A 22,770-nucleotide genomic window follows, 5' to 3' on the forward strand; every position below is an offset into this window, starting at 1 on the left:
CGATTTTCGTATATGTCTACAGAACTTTCTACAGCAGATTCTGAATTTTTGCATGAAAATTCTCGAAGGGACAAATTTTTTCTTGTATGGGAAAAAACAAACAATTTTCCTTTAACTCCTTTCTGACCATCCGCCGCAGATGTACTGTGGCAGGCAGCCGATCCCAGGCAAATCACCGTACATGTATTATCAGCAAAGCGGCAGGCGGCTCCGATTGCCGCCTGACACTCTCGATCATTCCCCGCTGCGAGTGAAGGACAGTCGGCTGTTGTAAACACAGCCGACCATCCTTCTTCCTGGGATGATCACAGAGCCCATGTGATCCTGCTATATAGAATCACATGGTCATCTCAGAAGCCACGCCCCCCACCCCACAGTTATAATCACTCCCCTAGGCTCACATTTAAGCCCTTGATCACCCACAGGGCATATTTTTAGCACTGATTATTGTAGTAATGTCACTGGTACTCCCAAAAGTGTCAAAAATTTCAGTTAGGGGTCCGATCTGTCTGCTGCAATGTCGCAGTGCCACAAAAAATCGCAGATCGCCGCCATTACTACTAGAAAAAAAACAACAAAAATGACATAAATCTTTCCTGTAGTTAGTAGACGCGATAACTTTTGTGCAAACCAATCAAAATACGCTTACTGCAATTTTTTTACTAAAAATATGTAGCAGAAAACAAATTGGCCTAAAATGTTAAAAAAATTTTGATTTTTAATTTTTTTTTTGGGAATGTCACAGCAGAATGTTAAAAATATTGTTTTTTTTCAAATTTTTTTTGTTTATAGAGCAAAAAATAAAAATTGCACAGGTGATCAAATACCACCAAAAGATAGCTCTATTTGTGGGAAAAAAAAGAACGTAAATTTAGTTTGGGTGCAGTTTCGCACGACTGCGCAATTGTCCGTTAAAGTAATGCAGTGCCGAATCGCAAAATAGGACCTGGTCGGGAAGGGGGTAAAATCTTCCGGGGCTGAAGTGGTTAATGTGTACCGTTTTCGTACAATTTTTATACAAGAAAAATCAGAAAAGAAAGACTACGCATGATCAGAATCAATGAACAACAAAAAAAAGCTTTTATCGTATGGGTATTTTCGTACAAATTTCCGTTCATCGGTTCTGATTTGCTGTGAAACAACAAGGAAAATCGGACGATCATTCGCCTGATTTTCTTATAGTGTGTACCCCACTTTAGACAGTTGTCAATGGAACAGTTGTCCCGGTTGAAAGATTTTTCTTCAGTTCCTGTGCTGTGACAGCTATAAAATTTCACATTTCCAAAAAAAAAAAAAAAAACAAACAAACAAACGACAAGGGTTCTAACCTTTCCCCTATCTATCCAAAAAAAAAAACCTGTTTTGGCTATTAACTGAAAGCTTCAGGAAAAAATATTTATAGGCAAACTTACAGAATCAAAAATTTGCTTGGACGTGCTACAATTTATAATTTAGATACAGTAAATCTTTCTTCAGCTAAAACATTTTTTTAACCTTTGCATAGGGTGAGAAATGCTTAGAATCTCTCATTTCACAGAACTGAAAGACGTACCACCAACAGGAACAAAGAAAACAGTAAAAAAAAGTCAGATGTTCTACTACTTAGCCACTTTATCCAATACTAAATACGAAAGTTCTAGCAAGAGTTTGACTTCACTTAATGCAAATCAAATAGCACACTCTAGATGCCTGCAAGCTGAATAAAGTGGTTTTAAAGTGTGCATTGAAAGTACTCCATCCAGTGGTTCCAAATTTTAAAATAATCTAGAAACAGTAAAACACTGATTTACTAAAGGGAGCATGTTTTCCTTTCCTTTTGAAGAATTTTAAGAGCAGAAGAGATAAATCAAGAACAAAACATTGTGTAACATTAAAGTACATAAAGACACCCCTGATCATATACTTGATACGACAGGATATCATACAGCAGCAAAGGGGGTCAGACTGAGCTACTAGTAGCAATAGCCAAAGGTGGTGGTTATAGCTCTAGCGATCAATAGATGATCAAGAGATGTTTCATTTTGTAAAGTCAATTTAAGTATTTTTGTTTACACATGATTGAATAGTTAAAGTGAGCACAATTTCAGCTCATTCACTAAGCTAAATGTAAATTTACTTTGTAAAAATAAAAAAAATAAAAAAAATTTACTTAGCTTAGTAAGTGAGATGAGATTGTGCTGACTTGAACCATCCAATCATGTGCAAGAAAAATCTTGGTTTTTAATTTTCCTTGAAATTATTGGGTATTCTTGGCAATGCCAATTATCAATTGTTTTAACTTGTTGGCAGATGCAGTTAGCTTTCTTTCCACTAGATGGCTCCATTCCCCATATAGACTGGTATAGATAAAGTGATAATTGGGTGTTAGGCCCTTTCAGAGAAAACCTTCCTCTAGCGGTGTAATGGGTAACTTTATTGCCCAAATAAGTGCCAGGATGCGAGGGACCTAGTTAGATGGGGCATGGAAGCCGAACACCCCAGAGCTACTATAATGTGACCTACAGGGCACTCTATAGGGCATAAATTCTCAGTCCAGAGAATTAAGAACTTAGTAGGAACAGCTGTGGTCACCCTGTCATTTTTTTAGCCTTTCGTGGGTCATAAACAGGTTTCAAAATTACTTTTAGGCCAGACCAGTGTCCTCTGATGTGAGTACTATGATACCTGGGAATGAGCATGCCATCTGGGAGCAGCTGGGTAGAATTATGGAAGGGACATTGGGAAAGTCTGGTATAGTAATGAAGGCACCTTGATTATACTTGGTGATGGAAGCTAAATACTGTGGATAGTATACGTTGGGGAATTGGTTACAACTCTGTGGTGCTCCCAAGGAAAGGAGGTACAAAGAAAAGTTGGCTTCCAAAATTTTGTGCTGACATTCTGCACCTAAATGAAAACTACAGAATGTCTACTCCTGTGTATGGCACTCTGCACTGGAGAATTCTGGTAGAATGTCAATGTGATGTCAAATGTCAGGAAAATCTTGTAAAGTTACAGTAAAGTGCAGAAAATGCATTTGTGTATGGACATTGCTTTACTCTCAAAAATGAAGGCCTAAAGCCAGAAATGTCATGAGTGGGCCTACGGCTGTGTTTGTAATTTGACTGAAAGTGGAAGTGAAAGTGAAATTTATAGAATATGCTGTGGTCGCTGAAACTGTTTCCAGTTTAGTAGATATAAATGTAGGGTCAGAGTCCAGGGGAATGTGGAGTATCAACATTTGAGGTCATTTAAAGTAAAAGAAGATGTGCTATCAAGTATAATTTCAAGTTGAAAGAAATCCAAAATTTCACAGTTGGAAATGTTTGTTTTATTACCTGGCACTAGTGTAATCCTCAAAGTTAAAAAGTGGAGTATGTGTTTGAACCTGACTGAGTTCTCCAGTTTTTTCACTTTTTAGATTGAATATATTTTTATTGATTTTCAACAAAAATACAATAAAATGCAGGAGATTCGAAAGTGGTAAATGACAGCTCCAGTATCACACGTGAATTCAGTCAAACCCACAAACATAGTGCAACATGGAAGTAATTTACAAAGATTGCAAGAGGAAACAATATAAACATACTGTAAGTCTATGGGTCTGCAGCACACCATTAATGGGGGACTGAAAAAAAAACTGCAGTAAACCTCTTACAGATTTGTTATGGAGTCTGCGGGGGTTTAATGAATAACCAAGAAAGGGAGGAAAAGCGGGAAAGAAGGAAGTGAGGAAGAAAAGGAAGATAGGAAGGGGAGAAAGAGTGGGCTATAAGATCGGTCCAACTTTTCTGAAATCAAAGCTCGTAAAGCCTGGGCTATACAGATAAAAGGCATACGGGGGTAAGAATAAAAGGGAAAACAGAATAACCCCATCCAGGGGAGTTTGGGTGTACAATAGTGCCCTACATAGGAATCCATAGAAGGTGTCACTATCTCTTTAATCAAGGAGAGAACAAAAAGCAAAATAGAAGAAAGAAATAGGGTCTTAACGCCAGGGGACCTCAGGGCTTACATTACTGGAGTAGACATGATGGACATGGACCAAGATATGATGGAGGGTGACAGGATCTCTGTCCCATCTGGATAGTAACTTATAATTTTTCTCCTGTACATAGCAGGATATAGAGGATTTATGCGTAAATGTCAAAGCTGTGTGCCTATCCTCTGGAGCAAACTCTTTTCCCAATCTAGTAAAGGTGGGGAGGGTCCCATGGGCCTGTTGCGATATAGATTTTATACATAGTAGAGAGCATATCTAAGATGAGGATTTCAAATTCAGTAAGAGGTCTGTGCACAGAATGCGAAGCAAGGGTGAAAGACAATTGACTAACACATTGGCAAACAACTTTGATGGATCCTTACCTGGTTTGGGAAGAAACACAATTTGTGCGTGCAGGAGATAAGGCAATGACAAATGCAAGGCATTCAAAAGCTTTAGCCAGAAAAGGTGACAAAAGTGGTGCAAGAGTCTTGTAGAACTGAGAGGTGAACCCATCGTTCCAGGGCTCTTTCCTACTTTTAGACCTTTAATGGCACAGAGGAACTCTGCATCAGTCAACGGTGTGTCTAAATCGGTTCAGTCCTCATGTGAAAGGGTCGGTAATGCCATCTACCGAATGTACCAATGCAAATCAGACATCGACCTTGAAGAGGTTTGTGAGCCTGGTGGAGGAAGATTATATAATTGGGCGCAATAGAGACAAAATTTGGAGGCTATCGCTTTGTTGTTATGATGAACTTTAACATTAGCTGATGATAGTATATAAGGAAATGATTGTAGGTGTGGACGAGGATTAATGACCCAAGCTGGGTGACGCCCATATTTGTTGGCCTGAGAAAATAAATGGTCATGTGCTTTGTCCCTGGCTATAAGGGAATGATCAGCAAAAAGACGCAAAAGGTCACGTTTCACACGCATTTGAGAGATCAAGTAAAATGGTGGGATAAAGAGTGCGTTTATGGGTGTTCTTAAGGGAGGCAATGTTGGCTGCCCGTTCCCATTTAAGTCTGGATCTGTGCTGGATGAATATACCTCTGGGGATGCATTTCAGTGCCTCCTGTTAAGAGGATTGGGTTGGGTTAGTGGAGAGGTTGAGTCACAGGCATGATGTATGTGAGGAATCCTGAATCGCCTTGGTGTAACGGCCTAGTGAGTCTGACAAAAGGTTGTCATTCAGACCCCAGGAATCTGAGGAATGGCAACAAGATTTGGGAGGAAATCTGCCCAGGGTTAAGTGAACAGGGGAGTGGTCTGACCAAAGGCATAAACCTATAGAAGTGTTTTCACATTTTAATAAAAATGTTTAAAGAAAATATTCCCTAAAAAGGTCCCGGGTCAGCATAATAGACATTCAAGTAACAGTCTGTATATCAGTTGATCTATATATACACATTGGGAGGGATTTTACTGAGATTACATTTCATTGACATAAAAATGTGCATATTTAGACCATAAGTGTCTGATGCCTAATAGATACAAGGCTTTTCCTTACCTCTGGTATTATGGAGGAGTCATGGAAAATTTTCTGCAACTGCAATGGTTTTGCATAAAGCAGCCCTGATCCTCCTCTTCTTGGGTCCCCTGCTGGGATTCCTGGCTCCACCCCCTGCTGAGTGTCCACCATAGGAAGGGGCTTCCTATAGGTCACTCGTGTGTGCACAATTCTGAACCGGGCTGTTTGCATTTATTGAGACACACAACCAAGCCCCCTGCTCTTTGCTAACAGGTTTTGACTGACAGCAACAGGAGCCAAGGGCTCTTGTTGCTCTTAACCAAGCCTGTGAGAGAGAAAAGAACTGGTACAGATGTGCACAGCGCTGGATCTGGATTGGGGTGAAGTGAGTATCTAAGGGGGCTGGGTATGCTACTAATAAAAGGTTTTTTATTTTTACAATCACATTAAATTAATTAAGCAATAGCTAAAATGTTGCTGAGAGTTAATACAAGTTAATATTGCCCAGTTTACCAGCATTTGATGCAAGAGATCTTGTACCTGTACCTGTAAATGTACCTATGTTTTTAGCATTCCAGAAAAAAATCTCATTGAGAATTACTGCCGGAATCCAGATGGAGAACCACGACCATGGTGCTTTACTACTAACCCAAACAAGCGGTGGGAATACTGCACTGTTCCACGCTGTAGTGAGTGCTGAATTTTAAATTTTATTGAATATAATGCAATAACATGGGCTTGGTAAATTGTTCTTTTTTTTTCAGTTATTTTACATGAATTAGTTCCAATTTTAGTGGACCCCCCAAGACTACAAAGTATTTGCATTTGTATGTATTAAGTTCCTGAAACAGCTGGAGAATTTTTTTTATGATAAGTTCGGCAAATAGTCTCATAGGTGCAAAAAAAACTGAGGAGGGAATATTATTTTTACTATATACAGTATGTATTTTATATATATATATATATATATATATATATATATATATATATATATATACAGTACTCATATCCATCCATACATACTCCCTGTACATTTATTTATGCAAACAGGCAGCCTAGCGATGTTCTGCTGAAGGGTGAAGCCGGACAGAGTGGCATCAGTCAGCCACTTGTGACATCATAACACTCCCAATGTAATCACAATGTCAAAGCATTGTGTTTACATTCTCTTCTAGGAAACTTTTTTTGAGAGATCTGTTAAAGGATCAGAAGCCCAGAACCTGATTGGGTTTAGTACTGGCCCACATCTATTAGCCAGTGGGACCTACAGGTGCCATCTTAAAACGACGCTGGAAAAAATAGCCTCTGTGCTTGTTGCATTTTAAAATGATACCCAGGGCTCTAGTGGTTAAAGCATATCTAAACCCAAAGGCAAAAATGTAATATATTGGAGCTTACAAAACCTTAGATCTGATGGCTGCATTCATTTGTTTATTCAGGGTTAAAACTTTTCTTCCGCCACAGAAAAATACCTGTTGATCCTTGCCACGAATCTTGAGTTATAAAAACTGTCTTTGTAGTCCAAAATGGAGAGAACAGCCTAGGACAACAACACTGCTCCTTCATATATTTAATACAGTGAGCATTGTGACCCTAGGACAGGAAATGTGTTAGTTGCAGGATTACCAGGTGAAAATTAAAAAAAAAAATGAATGCAGCAATCACATGTACCTAGAAACTATATATATATATATATATATATATATATTCGTTTTTATTATATACATTTTTGGGGGGTTTAGCTATCTTCATTGTTTATTGACAGATACAATGCATTTTTTTTTTTTGTTGCTTAGAATCCAAAAAGTGTTAACTCTTTAGCCATTGCTTGCATAGTATCATATGCAATATTTTCTCCTAAAATCAGTATATCTACATTATAGTATTTTTAAAGTTTATTTCTCCATTTTGAAGCTTCTAATCCCCCTCCATCACCACCGGGATTGCAGTGTTTGTCTGGGAAAGGCGAGTCATATCGAGGAAATATCGCTGTTACAGCATCAGGAAAGATTTGTCAGGCTTGGAATGTGCAGAAACCCCACAACCATACCAGAACCCATGAGAACTACCCCTGCAAGTAAGATATTGTGTTTGTTTACATATCCAGTATATGTCAGTCGGCAAAGAATTTATAGTCAATCAGACTTTTATATGGCTGTATTAGCTTCTGTTTGTAGGTTTTCTTCTATTTTCATCTGGTGATCTAGCCAATAATTTGGTTTTTCAACAAAAAAGCTCTCTTGCAGTTACAAAGATGAGACAGACTATTTAACCCTGGCAGGGGTGCTTAAAATGATCAGCTTTTATTTATTTATCTAAAACCTTTATCCCAAAAGGATCAACTGTTTGCTGTAACTACTTATGACATATTAGCTGGGTTTTAGCTTCGATTTGTTGCTGTTTTTAAATTTGCTAGTACCTCTGACACTATCCCAGACTGACAATGCTGATGTCCAAATAAGCCCCCTGTGCTCATTCATCTAGAGTGGTGTCTGTCTAATAGAGGAAGTGTGTTACTGGCTAGATCAGGGCTTCCCAAACTTTTTTGGGCCTAGACCCACTTCTGAATACAGTTATTTTTCAGAAGAAGTGGTTAAACCTGCAGGAGGACCAGTGTTTTTTATTTGAAAACTACTTTACTACTGCTTTAGGCCCGGTTCACATGTATGCGGGTTGGCAGACCACATTTGCACAGGCATAGCAGCCCATTGATTTGAATCAGATTTTCTAAATTTCAATAGTCCCTCTTTCTTTGCCGCAAAGGAATGATGATCGCATACACCACAGAAGAAAGAGTACTTCAAAAAGGAATCACCACAAGTGATTCAATTATCTCCTTCACCAGCTGCTCTGATCCCACAAGGAGACCATCAGATGCCTTGCTGCATAGCAGCCATATACACCACCATCTTGCATGCCAAGGTTACACGATCTCCTAAGCCAAGATAGATTCCATGGAGGAAGTACGGAGGAAAATCCATATAGTGTAGTATTTTACCAAAATTTTAGTAAAATCATATAATCACACTTACAATTTTGAGGGAATTACACAGCATATGTTACAAATAACCAGCAGGTCCAAGCAGTCAGGCTGACTTGCGGAATAACGTCACGTGTGAGGGATGGTATTGTTCTGTTGAGAAAAGAGGATTATATGAGTGAAATGGAGAATATACTATCTGATCGAGTTACATATGAAGTCTTAAGGAAAGATCCCACTCATTCCTATTAGATGGAACTAGAAAAAACTGTTAAAAGAGGTTTTTCAGAGAGTATTTTGGAAAAAAAAAAGAAAAACATTATCTGGTTCCTGTAACACCCAGGATTCCTGTTATAAATATTCTTCCCAAAATACATAAGAGTTTATCTAGGCCACCAGGGCGCCCTATTGTGAGTTGGATATATTTTTTTTCTCTCACGGATTGGTAAATATATTGATTACAATTTAAAACCATTAGCTGGCAGCTTTACTTAGGGACACAACACAAATTATTAAAGCAAATGATGGTTTAGAATGCAGTGAGGACACTATGCTAGTAACTGCAGATGTTTCCTCACTTTACACAATAATTCTACATTAGAAGCTGATGACCGAGGCAGAACATTATCTACGGGGTAATCTATTGCTCCCAAGGGATCAAATATATTCTATTTTAAAACTATTACATTTTGCTATGACACACAATCATTTTTTATTTACAAAAAGTGGATGTAGAGATGGGGGCTAAGTTTGCTCCCTCCCTCGCCAATTTGTTTATGGCAATGTGGGAGGAAGGGACCTTTTTTGGCTCAGCTTAATTCCAATGATTGAGGAATCTCTTTCTCCTATGAATGGAGTTTGACCAATATTCATTTTTTAGATTTAGAAATCTTTAAAGAACAGGGTGTTTTTTTAAGAAGACAGATTGGAATTGGTATATTGTGATTGGCAGCTGCCACCAACCTCCGTGACTGAATGCATAGTACTAAGGGGCAATTCCAGCATATCAGGAGGAACATCTCTATAGGGGAGACTGTTTTTCACAGGCATTGATTCTAAAGAACAGATTCCGGGAAAAAAGATATATGAAAAATACTTTAGAGGAGGTGATTGAAAAGGCTGGAAATATAGATAGGAAAAACGTATTGACCCCAAGGGTGAAAGCCCTGGATGTTAATGATATTAGTTGGTCATTCTGTACAACTTATTCTAGATGTAGCACTACTCCCTTGGGAGCTGCTGATTACGGGTTCTCCTGGGTTACCATTAGCAACAGCATGACAGTTCAACATTTTCCCAAGTGTTTTAGCTCAGTCGGGAAACAGTCCAATGGCTTTGGTTTTTGTGTTTTTATTTAGACCTTGGGTAGGAGAAGGGAATGAATGGGATACTCCAGCTTATATAACTACTCAAAAATAGCTGGGACAACTGATTAATGCTGATTAACGCTGAGTAACACTATATAACGCTAGTCACGGCTAGGCCGCTGCTTCACTATTGTCACAAGCATTGACACAAAATTGAGTGAACTTCCTGAGGTAATCTGTACTGTACTGCAGAACAATCTTCAGGGCCCTTCCTGGCACCTCCTTTGTTCCTATTCTTCAGGGTCAACTACACAGCACCCCCTTTACTGTCAAACTTCCTGTGTGAGCTCGCTCCTTGATCCTCTGACTTCTCTGGAGTGGTTCCCTCTCCTAGGCAGACCCTGTGGCAAATCCCAGAGTACTCACGACACTGTTTTTCCTGAGAGACTCTGCCACCAACTCCACTGTCAGCACTGTGGATCCTCTGCAGCTCAGCTCCACACCCGGTTCACTAGGCCAACTGCCTAAACCACTTTCCTCACACCTGCAGGAGGAGAGACCAGCTGTCTGCCTCCTCCTGGGACTCTGCTTCCCGCCAAAGACGCCCTGTCACATGTCCCCTCCCTATTTATGGCCAATCCCAGGATGCATTGCAGCATGCCCTCCAACTGGGACTGCCATGAAACAGGCTACGTCACTGGCTGGGTTTCCTTCACTGTCCAACAAGCTCCCTCATTGGATACAGTGGGGAGACTCCCTCAGACCCAGTGAATCACACCTGGAAACATTTGACAGGCAAACTAATAGATCAGGCTACCCTGATAAGCAGCAGGAGCAACAGATGCTTTTACCTAGCACCTACCTAACTAGGAGGGTGCTACATAGACATTATAGATTAGTAAATAAACAAATTAATAAAAAATGGGGAGTGCTAGCAAATGATAACATTTTGGGACCCCTCTTACCGGAACGTCCAATTGTACTGTAAGCGTGATTTTATCTTTTTTTTTTTAATGTTGGTAAAATACTACACTATGTGGATTTTCCTCTGTACTTTAACTTTCTCCATGGAGTCTATCTTGGCTTAGGAGTTTGTGGAACCTTTGCATACAAGATGGTGGTGTATATGGCTGCAATGCAGCAAGGAATCTGATGGTCTCCTTGTGGGATCAGAGCAGCTGGTAAGGAGCTCATTTAATCGCTGGACTCTTTTATTTTGGTGGTGCATGTTATCATCATTCCTTCACGGCAAAAGATCTGAGCACCTTTTTGCACCTTACAGTATATATATATTTATATATTTGTTTATAATATATTTTTTTGCACAGTGTTTGCACATTTTATATGGATTTTATTTGCACAGATATGTTAATTTAGGATGAGTTCATCATATGTTAAATGCACATTTATTGTGTCTCAATTGTGATTTATCAACTTATACCTAGCACAAGATGCATTGTAGTGGCATTGATTTAGAATTCATACATATAGAATGTCATCCCAACACATAAGTACAGTAGGTAGCCACAGACGTTCATTGCATCACACCACAACGCACATGCTATGTTCAATAAAAGGTGCAGTGCTAGTTTTCCTTCCATTACCATGCACTGGCAGCTTATTTAAATTAAATACAATGCTTCAATGCAGCTCAAGTTAATGTGTAAAATACTGTGCATCAATGTGCATGAGCTAATGAACGTCAGTGGAAAAGACAAGTGGGAAAAGGCCCTCTGTGTTGTGTCACTAAATAAAAGGTTGCTTAAAGATTTTCGTAGCATTTTTGTAAAGATTATCCATGTGTCTGCCACAACTCCTTAATAGAACCTGATTCCCTGTAAATGTGAAGAACAATGGGCCAAGTTGAGGATCAAAAATGTACTTTTGCACTGTGTCTGGTAATTAAGTTAATTGCTGTTACATTTGATAAACATTTGCTCGGGTCATTTCACAATCTATGTTTGGAACGTTTTTTTATATATTTCATGTGACAAGGACAGATATATTCTAGTTTCTTAATACTATACCAGGTGAGAAATACTTTGCTGGGTTAAAGCCTGAAGTGTGGCTTTTTTAAAAATTTTTTTCAAAAATCATACTTACCCAGGTAATGCCGCATTGACCCAATGCTGCATCTGTCCACCACCAGCTCTAAGAATGAGAACCGAGCGATCAACCGGCCACCGATCACTCGGTTCTCAGAGCTCTATGAGCAGAGAAGAACTAGTGACTGACTCTCTGCTCTGCCCTCCCCCTCACTGGAGCTCTGGGCTGCTGAGGGGTTGGGAGCAGCTGGCTCAGCCTCTTAGCGGTTCGCTGAGAGGCTGAGCCAGGTGCCGGTCCAGGGTTGTGGGGGGATCCCGACCATATTTTCGCAATCTTGTCTTAGCCTGGACCACCTCTGACATCAGCCTGCTGTCTACTGAAAATGTGTCACAGGAGTGCACAAGAGTGCATAAACGAACTGCCCTCCCATGATCCACAGGAGAAGTACAGCCAAATGAGCTTTGGATGTACTTCTCTAAGTGTTCTGGAAAATCCATTGTGTTATAGTGTCAATTATTTTTTTACATTTAAACAATTGCAGCAATAAATGTATAATGTACAGGAAATTTTCCTCAAATTATGTACTGACAATGGAGAATGTGTTGAAAATGTTCAATGAAAAGGAGAGTGCTGAAGTACAGATACTATTTGTGTACCCCAACATCTTTCTTTGAGGGTCCCAGATAAGGATTGTGAGCCATGCAGAGGAAATAGGATGGCTGAGGAGAGAAAATATGATCTTAAGGTGTATGTAGACTATGTGTCTATCTGTTCTTCATCTGAGTTTTTAGTAGTAGGATTATAACTCACATGACAGACAGAATGAGGTCCATGATGGCAAGTGGCCGATAAACAGGTTAAGGTATCAGTTATATTAGGCAAGTTTGTAGATAATGGTAATATCCAACCAGGTAGGGCTAGTGCCAGAGCGTTAGACAGAAGCACAGTTGAGTATGTTGTCAGAGGTCATTGACTGGGCTAACTAGGACCAAGAATCAAAACCAGAGAATGGAGAAAACCTTTTAAAGTTTGTAAGGGTAGTGTAACGGCACCCCGGACACAAAAGGGTTAAAACCGTTTAGGAGATCTTCCCCTTCCAGAGCTACAGGCACAGCTACTTGCAGGACACCAAACTCCCGAACTGGAAACCAAGGAATGATGCAAACAGTGTAGCTGGAACCTTATGAATGCTGCATACAGCTGAATAGGAAAAACCATATGAAGGGTTTGCACTCCTAGCAGTCAAACTGGAACAGCATACAATATATCCCCCCAATAACGAAGCTCCGAGTTGAGGGTAAAACAGGAACAACATTTATTGGAAGAACACAGCACACTTTTATAAAGAATTTGGAACATCCTTCCCCCAACAACCGCTTTCCCATTGGTCAATTGCACAGTACCTGCAGTTGCCCATAAGGTCCTCTCCAGCCATGCAAATGAGGGCTTGAAAATGAGTCAGCAGTGATTGGTCAGATAGCTTGACCAGAAGGACTGCCATGTGCAAGGAGACAGAAGCCCCCAGGGGGTAATCAATGTACACAATAGCCAAACACAGAACAATGGTTCCCTAACGAGCCCTCAATACACATTACTCTGAGTGTCAATACATCTCTTAGCAGACAGCAGGCAAGTTCATTAGCACACCCGACAATAGGTGAATGGAGAGCCACCTCAGACAGTCCGTCTCCTCATTGGACTTCCTGGAATGACCATATTAGGAGTGCACTTCCTGTGCCTTACAGTTTACAGGAATAAGGTAGATCTCCATATTTCCTGAGAGATATGGGCAATGCATATACTGTCCCATTTGAAATAGTCCAAACCATATTCTCAGTGTACACCACCCTCCCGGTCACCCTGCATCCATAAAAGATGCAGGGTGACTTAAACATAAGAAAGCCACACAAGGCTGGACATAGTGCCTCCCAACCTCTTTAAAGGAATTTGGGGTCCACAACCCCCATGCCCAAAGTGACTCCTGTCACAGGTAGCAAGTTAATTAATATGTTCAATTTAAACCATTCATATGCTTTTTTGATATACTAATATAATATTTTCTAAACCAATTTTTTTTTTTTTTTTTTAGGAATCTAGAAAAGAACTATTGCAGAAACCCTGATGGGGAGACCATGCCCTGGTGTTATACCACAGACCAAGAAACACGATGGGAATATTGTGAAATACCCAGCTGTGATTCGCAACCTGCTGGTAAATCTATTTATTATATTGTGCATAGTGTTTCACCTTGTTTCACAACTAGAGTTTAATGGGAAGTCTTTAGGGAGACAATGTCACCTTGTCAATTCAGGACGAAGTAACAGTCTCTTTGTACTCCCAACCACCTTGCCAATTGTCACTCTTTCTACTGTGGCTGTAACTGCAAAATAGCTGGTACTTCTGGGTATGGAAATGCATGTGACCTCCTCCCATTATGAAGTGCTGGCTAGCGACCAATCATCTGTCACATAACAGAGTGGGTGACATCATTACTCCTGCTGAGCTGCAAAACCACACAAAGATCAATTGCAATTGCACATAGCACTATAATTATTAGCAAGCGCTGTAGGTAGCCCTGACCCCTAAGGCTATTTTTGACATATCACCATTATTTCTATAGCTGCTGCTATCTCCCACTTTGATATATATCCTACTACTGTATACCATTAGGCACGGTGGATACACTATTAGTGTTATCTTTTTTCCAAATCCAAAACTTGTGCAGATCTTTGCAAATGAGCAACCAGACAGATAAAAAGATTATAATATGACCAGCTCCAGCAGAATACATTGTGATTTTAATGGAGGCTGAAGCATATAGAAGGAGGGTGGAGCTAACTATATAATGCACCCGCTAGCTATGGAGTTAGGTAGGGAAAAAATATTAAAGGCAAAGAAATAGACAATATACACATAGCATAAAACTCTATATGATGGGAAGGGAGCGATTGGATGCATAGGGAGGTGCTTGTTGGACACGTGACAGATAGATCTGCTCACAGGCAGCTGGGTACACAGTTCTTTCTGAGAGTCGATGTCAGTGTGCTGATTCAGACACTGAATAATGTAAGTGAAAGGAAAGCGTGTTTTTAATGGAATAGATTTACACTATGGGCAGCTGCACCATATTTCACATAAGGATGGTACGCAATGAAGAGTTTTAGTATGTCTTTTAAATGTGGTTTACACTGATGGAATGCGTGAAAGAGAATAAAAGAGTGGCTTTAAAAGTGCATATGACCCAACCCATAAAGGGTCTCGTCCTCTGGCGAGTAGCATGAAATGTTTGTGGAGGAAGCACAAAATGGAGTGATGTAAAGCACAGTGGAGTGTAGTTTGGCGCATCTGTACAATTGATGATTGAAGATTATTTTAAAGATTGCTGTTTGAAATAGCACGTAATAGTGTTGATGCACTGGACACTTTTTGTATGGAGACCCACTGAATAACCAGTTGCAGACTGCCCTACTTATACAGGATATACTGCGAGGCAGTGGCTCCTACAGGTGAAATCACATACTGTACATCTTCCAGGAGCCAATTAGCAGTTCCCGATGTCTGCCAGGACCCGCCCATTGTACCCGAGAGAGGCAGAAGGGGGGGTTCTGCCTATGTAAACAAAGTAGATCTCTGTTCTGTGACAAGGGAAGACAGAGATCCTGTGTTTCTGCTAAGCAGGAACACGGATCTCTGTCTTCCCACAGTACAAGCACCCCCCCCACACAGTTATTATGCACTCCCTAGGGACACATGTAACCCCTTGATCGCCCCTGATGTTATTCCCTTCCCTGCCAGTGTCATTCGTACAGTGACAGTGCATTTTTCTTAGCACTGATCACTGTATTGGTGTCACTGGTCCTCAAAAAGTGTCACTTTGTGTCTGATTTGTCCGCCGCAATGTCGCAGTCCGGCTATAAGTCGCTGATAGCCGCAATTACTAGTAAAAAATAAATAAATAAAAATTCTATAAAGATATCCAATAGTATGTAGACACTATAACTTTTGCGCAAACCAATCAATATACACTTATTGGGATTTATTTTACCAAACACATGTAGCAGAATACATATTGCCTTAAACTGATGAAGAAATTAGATTGTTTACATTTTTTATTGGGTGTATTTTATAGCAGAAGGTAAAAAATATTGTTTTGTTTTCAAAATTGTAGGTTTTTTGTTTATAGCACAAAAAATAAATACTGCAAAGGTGTTTAAATACCCCCCCAAAAAAAGCTCTACTTGTGGGAAAAAAAGTATATTATTTTAATGTGGGCACAGCATTGCATGACCGTGCAATTGTCAGTTAAGGTAACGCAGTGCTGTATCGCAAAAAATGACCTGGTCATGCAGGGGGGTAAACCTTTCGGAATTGAAGCGGTTAATGATTGCCCTTATTTGCACAGGATTTTTATGTATTATTCAATCAAAAATGTTTTATGAATTGTTTAACACAATAATATAAAGTTTTTTTATATATATACACACACACACACACACACACAGTACGGTGCACAGCAAGTTTCAGGCAGGTGTGAAAAAATGCAGTAAATTAAGAATGCTTTCAGAAATAGAAGTGTTAATAGTTTATTTTTGTCAGTTGGAAAGAAAATGAACAGAAGACAAATGCAAATCAGAAAATTAGATCAATATTTTGTATGACCTCCCTTTACCTTCAAAACAGCCTCAATTCTTCTGCGTACACTTGCATACAGTTTTTGAAGGAACTCGGCAGGTAGGTTGTTCCAAACATCTTGGAGAACTAACGACAGATCTTCTGTGGATGTAGGCTGCCTTAAATCCATCTGTTTCTTTATGTAATCCCAGACAGACTTGATGATGTTGAGATCAGGGCTTTCTGGGGACCAAACCATTACTTCTAGGGCCCCTTGTTCTTCTTCACACTGAAGAGATTTCATAATAACATTCATCAAATCTGTAAAGTAGGGGCTACTCCCTGGAAAATGAAATACACAATAATGTAACCAGTCCAAACAAATATTTTCCTGGTTACCGTACCTTTAAACAATTATGTGTTATATTTCTTCTTATTCCAAAAAAGTGTGACCACCACATGCAGGTAAAATGCTCACTCACCAACCGTAAAGGACCAATTAAGGTCTATATTATTTTAGCCATGGAAGTTGAAATTGGGATAGGATAAATCCACTTTCACCATGAACTCCCATACAGGTATTCTCTTATTACCCAGAATAGCCACAAGCACAATACCATAATGATACCATAGTATAGTAAGTTTATTAAAAACTGGTGAATATAAAACACATAAAATAAAGCACTCACATTTACAGGGTGCTTGAGAAGCACCAACACAGACAGTCTTTGGAAATATCAGAGCACATGGCATGGCCGCTCACAGGGCAGAGCTAGCGTGCATTCCAAGATATTATTGGTCATTTGCGGTTGGTGAGTGAGTATTTTGCCTGCATATGGTGGTCACACTTTTTTGGAAAAAGAAGAATGATTGCGCATAATTGTTTAAAGGCAAGGTGACCGTGATAATATTTATACGGACTACAATTTGGAATATGATATACAGTATGTGATATGTGTTACTGAATGTTTATTTTATTGTGATTTTCATATTCCAAGGAATAGCGCCTACTTTACACATTTGATAGATCTAAGTGTTATTTACACTTAAAGGGGCAGTTGCACCATATTTCACATTGTTGCTTTTCATGTTTTTATTCTATTATATGAGGCTGGCACCTTTCTTATCACATTTTCACTTTTTATCTAAACACTGTTGCTTTTTTAGGAGTAGTGCCTACCTTTATACTATACATAACTTGATTGTGTTTGACACTTAAAAGGGCAGCTGCACTTTATTACCTATTACCAATTGTTATTGGGTTGGCCCCTTCTTTATAAAAAAGTTTTTTAAAGACATTAGCTATATGTTTAGGGTCATTGTTCTGCTGCAGAATACATTTGGGGCCAATCACACACCTCCCTTTTGGTATGGCATGATGGATACGTATCTGCTTGTATTTCTCAGTATTTAGAACACCATTGATCCTGAACAAATTTTCAACTCCAACTGCAGAAATGCAGCCCTAAAGTTTCAAGGGGCCTGTAATGGCCGACACTTATTTATCCTGTGAATGCCTAATGTACCTCCAGCCACAGAATACAAAGTTCTTTGCTGTCAGATGAACGCCTGTGGGCTAATTTTTGGGGCCTGTAATGACCGACACTTATTTATCCTGTGAATGCCTCATGTACCTCCAGCCACAGAACACAAAGTTCTTTGCTGTCAGGTGAATGCCTGTGGGCTAATTTTTGGGGCCTGTAATGGCCGACACTTATTTATCCTGTGAATGCCTAATGTACCTCCAGCCACAGAATACAAAGTTCTTTGCTGTCAGGTAAACTCCTGTGGGCTAATTTTTGGGACCTGTAATGGCCGATACTTATTTATCCTGTCAATGCCTAATGTACCTCCAGCCACAGAATACAAAGTTCTTTGCTGTCAGGTAAACTCCTGTGGGCTAATTTTTGGGGCCTGTAATGGCTGACACTTATTTATCCTGTGAATGCCTAATGTACCTCCAGCCACAGAATACAAAGTTCTTCGCTGTCAGGTGAACGCCTGTTGGCTAATTTTTGGGGCCTGTAATGACCGACACTTACTTCTGTATCCTGTCAATGCCTAATGTACCTCCAGCCACAGAATACAAAGTTCTTTGCTGTCAGGTAAACTCCTGTGGGCTAATTTTTGGGGCCTGTAATGGCTGACACTTATTTATCCTGTGAATGCCTAATGTACCTCCAGCCACAGAATACAAAGTTCTTCGCTGTCAGGTGAACGCCTGTTGGCTAATTTTTGGGGCCTGTACTGGCCGACACTTACTTCTGTATCCTGTCAATGCCTAATGTACCTCCCGCCACAGAATACAAAGTTCTTTGCTGTCAGGTGAAAATAAATGGGTCTGTAAACGTTCCACTAAATTGTGTAATGGATGCGGGCCCATTTTACAGACGTGTGAATGGACCCTATATGTATTTGACATGTATTTACCGGCTGTTGTCAGTTCTGGCTGATTTTAGGAAAAAAAAAAACATTTTATGGCAACTTTTCCAATAGCAATACTTCTGGTATGTCAGTGTCCATGTTGTGGGACTATGTGTACACAGCTAGTAAGTATTTTGTGGCTGCAAATATGACCTGGAGGTTTTTCATGTTCGCCTGCCATTAAAATGAATGGGACCCGCCGCGAACCTGCGATTCGCAAACATTTGAGCGAGTTTGCACGAACCGTTCGCGAACCGTCCCGTCAGATGTTCGTCCATCACTACACACCACATATTGATTTGATTTAGATTTTTCTTCTGTTCACTCACTTTTCATTTTGTAAATTGATAAAAATAAACAATTAAAATATATATTTTTGAAAGCACTATTACTTTACATCATTTCTTCACACCTGCCAACAACTTTTTCACAGCACTATATATATATATATATATATATTCATTTAATATTTTTTTTGTTAGTACGAACTTTATTGGTTCATAAATTATTGGATTTTATACATGGGTGTTTATACACATTGAAGCAATCACAGGACAGATTGAGGAACTGGGCTAGAGCTGCATGTGTTTGATTAAATTAACTGTAATAGTGTCATCATTCAAGAAGTAAAGGGAGGATGTCCATGAAATGTCCAAAATGCAGCGACTGTCACTGCAAGAGTGTATTTGCAGAGTGTCATTGCTTAGGATTAAAGAACTTTTTGATGCGTTGTAATCTGTTACTGACATACACATAAAATGGTTTTGTGTGGTTATGTATGTAGCAGGTTTTCCAGGCATTGGGCCTGATGTGGGTCTGCCATCGTTACCGGTTACCTCTCCAGCCCATGCGAGCTTCGACCCTGGACGTGAGAACTGAGACATTGACAACTCCGGCGTCTTTGTTTGGTTGTTTTATTGTATTTTTTAAATCAAAACAACTTTATTGCGTACTGAAACACAACAGGAGATATACAACAAGAAAAGGCTGCGAGATAGCCAATATAGAACAAACCAGTCCATAAATCTTGACAGTCAATGCCAGCTCACGAGAGTACATAGCAATTAGTAGAACAATGTACACAGATATGCGATAAATTGGAACACAATGCATTAGGAATTACGATGTACAAGTAGTGGAAGAATTTAGCCATTTATCCCACACTTTATGGTATTTCCCCGGGCAACCTCTATTAACATAAATAAGTTTTTTATAGGGGAGAGTGCTATTGATCTCGCTAATCCACGCCGCCAAGGTAGGCACCGCCTGTTGGATCCAATTTTTGGCCAGCAATTTACGGGCCTGAAACAGGGTCTCCTGCAAGAACTGGGCCACGTGCTTGTTAATCTCAACATCTGTAAGGAGTCCCAGTAAACACAATCTAGGGTCGAGTGTCACAGGCGCGCCCATCTGATCGTGGAGGAACTGGACCACTTGGGCCCAGAACCCGCGTACTCGCGGACATTGCCACAGCAGATGGTCGAATGTGCCAGTCGACAGCAGACACTTGGGGCAATGGGACGCCTGGGTGGGACGAAATTTAGCCATACGTACAGGGGTAAGGTATGTACGGTGAAGGATACATACATGAGTAAAGCGATCCGACATTTTAGGGGAAGCACACTTAGCGCCCATCAGTACATCCTCCCAATCCTCATCCAGTATCTCTCCCAACAAAGGTTCCCATTTGGGTTTCAACGCATACGCGATCTTGGTGGCCGCGGGCGTAAGCAACATCTCGTACAGAAGGGCAATCAGCTTACAGTGGTCCGCGCCCATGAGGACCCTAGTCAAGTCCAAGGGTTCCACCATCGGACAGTCCACCGGGAACTGGGCCCGCAGCGCGTGATCGAGCTGCATGTATCGGAAGTACATATGAGATGGGAGGGCAAACTCCTGCTTAAGTTGGCTGTACGACTTCACTGCTCCCCGGTGCAATACATGGGAGAGCAGGAAGACACCCCTAGAGATCCAGACACTGGGATCAGGTATCTGTAAAAGTTCTGGTAGAAGTTTATTAAACCACAGCGGCGTATCAGCGTGCAAGGCCTCGCAGCCCATCTTCTGCATCGCCAGGTCCCAGACACGTCTATAGTTATGCAAGAGACTCCCACGCGGGGAGGACCCGTGGGATCCCTTCACCCCCCGAAGGAGGTCACAGAATGGGTGGGGAACCGGGAAGCCAGAGTCCGCACAGACCAAGAGACGGCACCTCAGATTGTCCTGTTTGTCCAAGTGGTAGAAATGGGATAGCTGAGCCGCCAAATAGTACAGGGGAAGATCGGGGACCGCGAGACCGCCCAACGAGATCGGGAGACGGATCGTACGCGACGACAATTTGCGCCTCGCCGATCCCCAGATAAACGAGTTCCAGAGGGCCTCGAGGACCTTAAAGTAGCGGAGTGGTATATAGACCGGGCAATGCCACATAACATACAAAATTTTAGGAAGCAGAATCATCTTGAGGAGACCTATCCGCCCCATCACCCCCAGCGGGAGCTTAGCCCACGCCTGGAGTTTAGCCTTGAACAGGGATATAACCGGTTCAATATTGAGGGAAACGTAGTCCGAAAGATCCCGAGATATATGTATACCCAGGTATTTAATCACGCTGACACGTCGAAGGGGCAATGAGGCCTGGGCAAAGGTAGGGGGAGAGGCATCCATGGGGAGAATCTGGGACTTGTCCCAATTGATACGTAGACCAGAGAACTTACCAAAGTGCTCGATGACCTGCAGAGCCGAAGCCAGGGAAGGACCAGCATCCGATAAATACAAAAGCATATCGTCAGCATACAGGCTAACCTTCTCCACCAGTGGACCAGCACGAAGCCCCTCAATACCCGGATGGGATCGAAGAGCCGCCGCCAATGGTTCCACCGCCAAGGCGTAGAGTAGAGGGGAGATAGGGCACCCCTGACGGGTGCCTCTGGAGAGAGGAAACACGTCCGAGGTCCAGCCATTCGCCAGAACTCGTGCCCGAGGGGCATCGTAGAGGATAGTCAGCCACCTGATGAATCGCGGGCCAAAGCCAAAGATACGCAGACAATGCCATAGATAATTCCATTCGACAGAATCAAAGGCCTTGGCCGCGTCAAGCGAGACCACCACCCGAGCCCCCAGCTGGGCATGCGAGGCCTGTAAATTCATAAATAGACGTCTAGTGTTATAGGCAGTGTTTTTTGTAGGCATAAAGCCCGTCTGATCAGGGTGTATCAACGTCAGGATAACCTTATTTAGACGAATGGCCAAAACTTTAGCAAGGATTTTCACATCAGTCTGTAATAGGGAAATGGGCCTATACGACTCAGGTTGGAGAGGGTCCTTCCCAGGCTTCGGGATCAAAACGACGAGGGCCTCACGCATAGAGTCAGGAAGGGCAGCGTCCTTAAAAATAGATCGATAGAGGGTCACCAACCTAGGAACAAGGGTAGACGAAAATTGTGCATAGAATTCCACAGGGAGCCCGTCCACGCCTGGAGCTTTGCAACGAGCGAAACTAGCTATAGCCGCCTGCACCTCCTCGGCGGAGATAGGGGCCTCAAGGGCCTCCACCTGAACCGCCGATAACTGAGGGAGGGACAGGTCAGCCAGCAGCCCATCCAGCTCGGGGGCCCCGTACGCCACCGCAGAGGAATAGGTGTCACGAAAAAACGACGCAAACATGCTGGCAACCTTGGCAGCGTCAGAAACTAGGGATCCATCCGGACCCGCTAGGGAAATGACCACCGGAGGGCGGGCATCCAGGTGCGCCAAGTGTGCCAAAAGCCTACCCGGGCGTTCTCCCTGTTCGAATATCCGCTGCTTGGCGAAAAATAATTTATGCCTAGCCCTCTCGTAACTAAGCTGTTCGGCCACCCGCGTCTGCAATTTAAGGCCCGCGAGCGCATCCGGAGTCGGTGCAAGAGCATACTGATCCTCCATAGAGGCCAAGTCCTCCAGCACCTGGGCGTATGAAGCTCTAGAG

At 41.4% G+C, this 22,770-nt stretch overlaps 1 protein-coding gene across 1 annotated transcript in view; it reads left to right on the forward strand.

Annotated features, from left to right (window-relative positions):
• PLG (plasminogen) overlaps positions 1-22,770 on the forward strand; it is a 157,477-nt gene that overhangs the window by 55,784 nt on the left and 78,923 nt on the right. The window contains exons 7-9 of the mRNA XM_082251594.1: positions 6,006-6,124; positions 7,350-7,512; positions 13,858-13,979. Of these exons, the coding sequence (XP_082107720.1) occupies positions 6,006-6,124; positions 7,350-7,512; positions 13,858-13,979 (404 nt within the window). The remainder of the gene's footprint in view (positions 1-6,005; positions 6,125-7,349; positions 7,513-13,857; positions 13,980-22,770) is intronic.

Source organism: Pelophylax lessonae (assembly GCF_965119305.1).
Source record: "Pelophylax lessonae genome assembly, chromosome: 3".
In the NCBI taxonomy this organism is placed as follows: domain Eukaryota; kingdom Metazoa; phylum Chordata; class Amphibia; order Anura; family Ranidae; genus Pelophylax; species Pelophylax lessonae.